Source organism: Chaetura pelagica, unplaced genomic scaffold, assembly GCF_000747805.2.
Source record: "Chaetura pelagica isolate M959 unplaced genomic scaffold, ChaPel_1.0 scaffold83, whole genome shotgun sequence".
NCBI lineage: Eukaryota > Metazoa > Chordata > Aves > Apodiformes > Apodidae > Chaetura > Chaetura pelagica.
Genome location: NW_009952893.1, coordinates 6,605,351 through 6,613,004, shown reverse-complemented (window position 1 = coordinate 6,613,004; position 7,654 = coordinate 6,605,351). Strand labels below are relative to the sequence as shown.

Sequence of the window (7,654 nt, the reverse complement as noted above, 5' to 3'; positions counted from 1 at the left end):
GGCCCGCGCGGCGGGGATGCAGCCGCCGCCGGTCCGGTCCCTCTTCCCTGCCGGCCGTCGGTGAGGTGGGGAGGGAGAGCTGGCCCCGAGCACCTCTGGGCGATGGGGGACCCAGAGCGGCGGAGTTTGGGCTTGTCGGGCGGGCGGGCAGTGCTGCGTGAGGGTGTGTGGCTTGAGCGGGAAGTCACAGCCTGGTGCGCTTAGGGTAGGAGCTCTCGTGGGTAATTAGGCGTCTGTGAACACTGGTCTTGCAAGTTTTGTCACGTCTAAGATTTCAAAATTCTCAGTAAGTTTAAAACCCCGTGAGATACATTTCAGGATGCTGCTAAGCTAGTTTTTCTCTTATAGCACTTCCTGAAATGCTTATTTGAAAGAGATGAGTGCTTATTTGAAGCAAACTTATTTTATGACAAACTGGTCTGTAGCGAAGTAGAGTTCAGAGCTTGCCGTTCAGGCGGCCTCAGGTGTTACAGCTGCGTGCAGCTCAGCAGCAGGGCTGTCAGCCTGCCTGGGTAGTGCAGAGGGTGATCTCAGGCTGCTTCAGGGCCTGGTGACCTGGCTTAAGGCAGTCAGGTGTGTGTATGGGTTGCCTTAAGAGTTTGTATTGGTATTTGTAATGAGTAATTTCAAAGTCCAGCTTCTTTCTGTCAGCTAAAAGAGCTTTTTTCTCATCTAATTTAGGGCCAAGAAGGTTCCGTCCATCCCGGAGAGCCTGCTGAAAAAGCGGCAGGCTTATGCAGCTATGAAAGCCAAACGTCAGAAGAAGATACTGGCTATAAAGAGGGTGAACGTTTAATGATTCCTTCATTTGAATTGCTTATCTGTTGCAATGTCAGCTGTTGCTGCTGATGTAAAGCTTTACAGAAGTTAAGGGATTTTGGTCAAGCACGTTGATATTTTCTTAACTTAATACACTAAAATACGTTTTGAGGGTTTTTTTTGGTCAGTAACAAAACAGTTGCAGCCAGAGTAAGGGCAAAGTACCTACTTGTCAGATTAATGTTAGTCTTCTGCAAGGCAAGAGGTTGCAGCCTTTAGAGGGGTAAGCTGGATGCATGATGACATTGTTCCCTGTAAAAGCAGCACTGCTGTGGAACAGTCTTCCAGATTCTGTAGAACATGGTTGAGGATGATTCTAAACTCCATGATACTGGCAAATGATGTACTGTCTGTGTTATGTGTGGGAAGTTCTAGAATATGCTGTGTTACTTGAAGGTGATTTTCATGTATTATATAATTTTCAATTGATTTCAGGCCCGCAAGGCGCAAAGAAAACTCATCTATGCGAAGGCCCAAGCTTACCACAAGGAGTATAGGCACATGTATAGGCAAGAGATCCGTATGGCCAGGATGGCCCGGAAAGCTGGCAATTACTATGTTCCAGCAGAACCAAAACTGGCATTTGTGATCAGGATAAGAGGGTAAGATTGAATACAGGTGTAAACGGTCTTATGTTCCAAAGCACTTCAACTGACTTCTCTGTTATCTGCTTGTTTTGAGGGCTTAAATATGTAAATCAAGCTGCTGGTGGCTTGGAAAGTTCTTGGCAGTAATGGATGTGCACCAGGAGCTTAATCAAGTGCAGAGTTGTTATGCTGGCTGCTTACTCTGTGGCAATCCCTGATTTTTAAGAAAAAGACAAAGCTACAAATACATGCTGACAGTTGTTCTGTGTCATCTTAATTTTGGTTAAACGACATGCCAGTATTCCCTTATATTCTGCTAGGTGTTTGAAGTGTTTTTTTAACTCCTTTGGTGAAGTGTTACAGAAGACTAGCAAAAGGTGTGACTAGAAGAATCACATTTGGGAGATCACAAGGATAGTTCTAAATCGTTTCAGTATCATGCTTAATTTCACTTTTTTTCATGGAAATGAATCTGCTTTACCTTGTTACTGAAATAGAGATAGCAACTTACTAAGCTTGTGTAGTTGTTAAAATAGTCATGTGTTTCATATGGGAACTCTACTGTTGTGGGGTTTTTTATCTGCTATTCAGTGTTTTCTGGGATGTGGATCATGGAGGCTTTTCCCTTATGTTCTTTAGTACCAACGGTGTCAGCCCTAAGGTCCGCAAGGTGCTGCAGCTTCTTCGCCTGCGTCAGATTTTCAACGGCACGTTTGTGAAACTCAACAAAGCTTCTATCAACATGTTGAGGATCGTTGAGCCCTATATTGCATGGGGGTGAGTGAGATCAGAGTGCAACTGTTGAGTGCCTTTAGCTGCAGTAGACTTGCGGGTTTACCTTGTGCTCAGAATATTCTTGTCTTCTCTGTCCTTTCCCTGCTTTGAATTGAAAACATGATTAAGGCAGTGCTTTAAAAGTCCCAAAATCATATACAGGCTTGCTGGCTATGATTATACTCTCGTACTGGTGTTCTTGGGAACTCTATGTAAGATTTGCTTTTTTATTTACATTTGGGACACACTGAAATGATCTTAAATTGTTTGTTATGGACGTTTAGTTTGGGGATGTTAACTTAAAATGTGGCGTGCAAAGATTGACGGTTTGTTTTGGTTTTTTGTACTTAACTGTTTCAGTTATCCCAATCTGAAGTCTGTGCATGAATTGATCTACAAGCGTGGTTATGGGAAGATCAACAAGCAGCGCATTGCTCTTACTGACAACTCCCTGATTCAGAAACGCCTTGGTAAATACTGCTTCACTTAGCAGAACGAGAAGAGCAGTTGGTGCATTTGGATGATATCTGTGAAGCTGGACAACTATCCTTGTTTGTCTCTGCACAAGAGTAGGGATTGGTTAATGATCTCCACTGCTGTCTTAATAGCTTAATGTAAAGCAAGCTGGAAGTAACTTTTTTTATAAAGTATTGAAAACCAGCCTAAAGAGTAAAATTTTAGTATTTTAAATGTAAACTCCTTCACCTTTAATAGGTCGGTATAGTGAAAAGGTGCTGCAGCAGAAAAGCTTATTCCACACAGGTTTAAAGTTTAAAACTTAGTATTGGTTTAGACCTTCATGATCTGGTAAAGAGACTTGTTAAATTTCTTGTCAGAAGAACCAGCTAGTGAAAGTGATTGGTGTATTTAGTGAAAACAGAGCAAGGTGTTTAGTTGTCAGGAAATAGTCTGCTCTAGGAGGCTTCTTCTTTTTCAGTCATGCCAGGAATGAATCAAACACTGCTGTCTGTCCCATTTTGGCACTTGATTTATGTATCACTTCAAATTAGACTGTGTTGTGTTTGTTCCTTTTCCAGTGCAACAGATGATCGGATTCTAAAGCTACAAGTATTCTGCAATCAGTTTCCTTTTTAGCATTGCATTTTACGAGCAGTTAACTTGTAATGTGTCACTGAAGACTCTGGAAATACATTAAGGAAACATCCTGTTGCATCATTCAACAGCATAAGTAGTCTAGGGAATTGCCTTGAGCTACACATCACTGTTATTTAAGTGTATTTAATGTAGCTTTGCTTCAGAGAACCCAGTCTATTTTCTTAAGACTGACTGAGTGGGGTTTGTTTTTTATTGTTACTTCTTGCTGGCCACGAATATACAACAGTGGAAGCTGATGCCTCTTGCCAAATGTAACAACTAAATAATGTTGAGTTGGCTGCAGCTAACCCATCTTAATTGGCAAGGTTAGTTATTGGGTGTTGTGATAGTGGATGCTTTCAAACTTTGTGATCAAAATAAGTAGGTATGTCAATAATAACTTGATAATCTTCAGCTTGTGATTGATCAGTGGCACTGTAACCTTTCTGAAATCAACATTTCTGAATTTTAGGAAAGCTTGGCATCATCTGCATGGAGGATGTGATCCATGAAATTTACACTGTTGGCAAGAACTTCAAAGTTGTGAACAACTTCCTTTGGCCCTTCAAATTATCCTCTCCTCGGGGTGGGATGAAGAAGAAAACGATCCACTTTGTGGAAGGTGGGGATGCTGGTAACAGGGAGGACCAGATCAACAGACTCATAAGGAGAATGAACTAATGGTGAGATACAACCGAAGGTTAATACTATCCATTGTTCTGTCTCTGTAGCCTGCTGCTGTAATTGGTTGAACATCCAGGTTTATGTATATTCACTCATGTCTGGGTGGTACCTTCAGTGTAAAGCTACTCTGGCAATACAGTGTTCTGATTTTATTTTAAAAAATCTTACTAAAACTTAAGCATCTGTGAAGAAATAAAGTCTTGATTATAGCTGGTATGTATAGGAAATATAAAGATTAACCAGTAACTGATTTTCCATTTACCTATAACTTGTTTTTAAAACTTGCTTGGGTTTTGTGATGGGAAGCCCTTAGAGCAGAAATTTTCAGTCTTCATTAATGAATTCTTCATGTGATCAAAGTCACATAAGTACAGTGTGGTTTTTTCTTCGGATTGTCTGATTTCTGCTATAAAAGCCTTTTTAAGATTAAGGGAATTTAAATTCTTACTTTACAACATTTTAATGGTCTACATTTTCAGTTCATTCAAGCTTCAGAATGATTCAGTTTAGGCTTTCATGTTAGCATGACAGACAGTAATTTTAAAATACTAGTTGTCTCGTTTGAATAGGCTATCCTTTAGAAATGAGGGGGTTTATTAACACTTTAAGCAGTTTGTCAGTGACAGCTAAGTCCTGAAATGTTTGTATCTAGTTCAAACAATCTGTCCTGTCATCTGTTGTTTTCCCTCTGCTGTTCCTTCTTTGATGAAGTCTCTCATGCAAAGCCAAAACAGGTTTTTTCCAGTTTTTTTTCTCCCCACACTAAACTGGCTTTGGTGTTGCCCAAATATTATTTTCAATCAAGGATAAAGACCTTTTTGGTGTGACAGATACACTGGAATTTAGGAAGACTTTGTGGGATAGGATGCTTGGAAAGACTTAACACGCAAAACCCGATTTTCCTCAAACTGATTTTTCCAAAGGCAGAAATGTATTTTGGTTGGTTTGCTGTTTGGGTTTTTGTTAGTTTGTTTGTTTTTTATGTTTCTCCCAGAAATAAGATGTGTAGTTAGGAATTCCTAACTTGTAGAGGGATGATTAAAAAAAAAAGCGGGTAGTGGTGTGACTTTAGAGCTTAAAACAAGTGCAGCTGCTGTTTGGATGTATTCTCAGAAATGAAATTTTCTGAAGGGGGGAAGTTGTGGGATTTTTGTTTTGGGTTTTTTTGTGGGTTTTTTTGTGGGTTTGGGTTTTTTTTTGTTGTTGTTGTTTTGTTGGGGTTTTTTTTAAAGTCTTTAAAAATTGTTTTTATAGTCCACCAGGCATAGCAAGTTGAGCTCATCAAGGTCAGCTGTCTGTCCACAGATCTAAAGGAGACCTAGGAAATACCTTTCTGTTTGACTGAGCTTTTTCCCTTGAAGCTTTTTGTGATCTGTTCTTAGACTCCCACAAGCTTCGCACACTTTGCTTTGTCGTGTCCTTTGGGCAGCAGCAGAGTTTTAAAGTGCTGGTTACACAGCATGTGGAAACTTGCACGTGAGGAGATCAGTTGCTTACAGGGGACAGTGTTTTGTAAAGCTTTTTTGCTCAACTATGGGAAGAAGTGGGTAACTTTGAGAAGCAGAATTGTAGTTGTCTTTGGTGCCTGGGATTATGTTACATTAGTCTTACTATCACTCTTGTAGAGTTTTGCTGCTGGTGGAACAAACTGTTACAAGTTCAGTACAAGGCAGATGTTTTACCTTGAGTTGCAGTGTGAGGGTTCATAACAGAGATTCAGCAAAACTACTTTCACTTTATGCTCCTGCCTGGTTTCTGAGCATAACATGGAAAGTGCTGCTTTTATGTCAACGTAAATACTTTCTTCTCCATTTTCAGTGATAAAAATTGTGGTCTTGAGTTTTCAGGAGCCTTTTTACAGAAGGGAAGCTTCTAGTTCACTATTACAGTGGCTATAAATGCCTGTAAGGAGTAGTATTTGGCAGAGAAGCTAAGGATATTCACCTGCTTCCTCAAGTTTTTCATTGGGTTTCTAGATCAGCATCCAGTACCTGAAGAAGTGTACAGGAAAGCTGGAAAGGGACTTCTACAAAGGCATGTAGCAATAGGAAGAGGGCTAATGGTTTCAAACTGGAAGATTTAGGTTGTATATTAGAAAGAAATTCTTTACTGTGAGAGTGGTGAGACAGTGGAACAGGTTGCTCAGAGAAGTTGTAGGTACCCGCTCCCTGGAAGTTTTCAAGGCCAGATTGTATGGGGCTTGTAGACGCCTGGTCTGGTGAAAGGTGTCCTTGCCCATGACAGAGGGGTTTGAACTGGATGATCCAACCCAAACCATTCCATGTAAGTAGCAGACATCAGGGCTTTACTCCACCTTTCAATGTAAGAAGTGACCTTGGGGTTTCTTACTTTTTGCTTGTAAGTAATTAGTTGTTCTGTTTATATTACAAACAAACATACCTCTGGTGTCTGCTTGTTCTCATCTCCTGAACTTTCTATTCCTTCTATTTTCCTACCCTTCTGAATTGAGTACATGTTTAAAATACAAGTAGCCTACATAAAGAAAGTAGAAGAATGTTGTAGTTTCTACTGAGGTAGTGGGCAACTAGAGCAGTAGGTTCAGATAACATATAGTCAGTATTATAAGTACTGTCATTTTGAAGGGCCATTGTATCTGAAGATGCATATTTGTTCCTCTTGCCAGTGCATAGGTGGTTTCCTGCTACTTGTCTTTATTTCTTACCACATAAGTGATAGTCTCAAATCTTAAAAAATATAAAGACTTACAGAACTGATTCCTTCATGAAGATTGGGGAAGAAGTTAAAGCATAGTACTTGATAACTGAATGTTGACAATTCAGTTTTGACAATATACTGAATTTCACTAGCTCTGAAGCAAAACTTAGAGGAGCTTGTCTCAAGTTAGCCTTTTGCTTTTATTTTTGTATGTAACCTGTCCCTGAAATATGCTGAAAATAGGGTGACTGCAGCAAAAGTGAGAATAAGCACAGTGCCTCAGTGGATCTTTGAAGATCTTGTTCCCCCCACTATGCTTTTAGACACATAGGAAAAGAGATACCAATAATTCAAGGTAGAAATATTTATCATCTTAGTTCAGACGCTTAAAATCTGTGTTTAGAGTGAAGAGATGTTTATATATAAAAGTGAGTTCTTGTGTGCAAGACTATTTGAAGCCTTTGATCTAGTGGAATAAAATGAGTACTTTCAGCCCAAAATATAAACTGTAGAAATGCATGAATTCTTCAGCTGGCCAGAGTAGTTTTGGATTTACATGTGTCTAATGATACTTTTTATTTTTTCCATTTCAGATTCAGATGTCCAGCAGCGATATTTTAAACTTTGGACTGATAATAAAACCATCTTGCACAGAACAGTGTGTCATAATGATTGGTCTCTTTGTGATCCTCTTTAGTGGTGCTTGCAAAATTAACTTCGAAGTAAGCTGTTTCAAAGAGGCACTTGATAGTTTGCATTAACAGTATATAGTTAACAGTTTCCCCTTTTGGAGGGAGAAAATCTGGAACCCTTCATGCAGTCAAGGGGTTAGTTTTTGAGTGGCCACTGTTGTGATTGCAAGTACAATAAATTGCAAACTGTGCTCCGAGCTGGCTGCTGTTGAGTGGACAGGGTTCCTGCTTAGTTGGAGCGCACCTGGAAAGCTGTGTGAGATTTTCCTATGTAAAGAAGAGTGAAGGGTAGATAAATTATTTTTAACATGTTAAGATCCTGATTTT

At 39.9% G+C, this 7,654-nt stretch overlaps 1 protein-coding gene across 1 annotated transcript; it reads left to right on the top strand.

Moving 5' to 3' along the window:
• The first annotated feature begins 102 nt into the window (after nt 1–102).
• RPL7 (ribosomal protein L7) lies at nt 103–7,288 on the top strand. Its single transcript, XM_009995607.1, has 7 exons — nt 103–194; nt 682–784; nt 1,255–1,421; nt 2,046–2,183; nt 2,541–2,650; nt 3,748–3,958; nt 7,229–7,288. The coding sequence occupies exons 1-6, from the start codon at nt 103–105 to the stop codon at nt 3,954–3,956; spliced, it is 819 nt and encodes a 272-aa protein (XP_009993909.1). The 3' UTR covers nt 3,957–3,958; nt 7,229–7,288.
• The last annotated feature ends 366 nt before the right edge of the window (nt 7,289–7,654 follow it).

Excerpts from the sequence above, each read along its gene's own strand:
- RPL7 (XM_009995607.1), top strand. The coding sequence starts at position 103 with ATGGGGGACCCAGAGCGGCGGAGTTTGGGCTTGTCGGGCGGGCGGGCA. Across the intron at positions 1,422-2,045 it reads TTTGTGATCAGGATAAGAGG|TACCAACGGTGTCAGCCCTA; the intron begins GTAAGATTGAAT and ends TATGTTCTTTAG. Across the intron at positions 2,184-2,540 it reads GAGCCCTATATTGCATGGGG|TTATCCCAATCTGAAGTCTG; the intron begins GTGAGTGAGATC and ends TAACTGTTTCAG.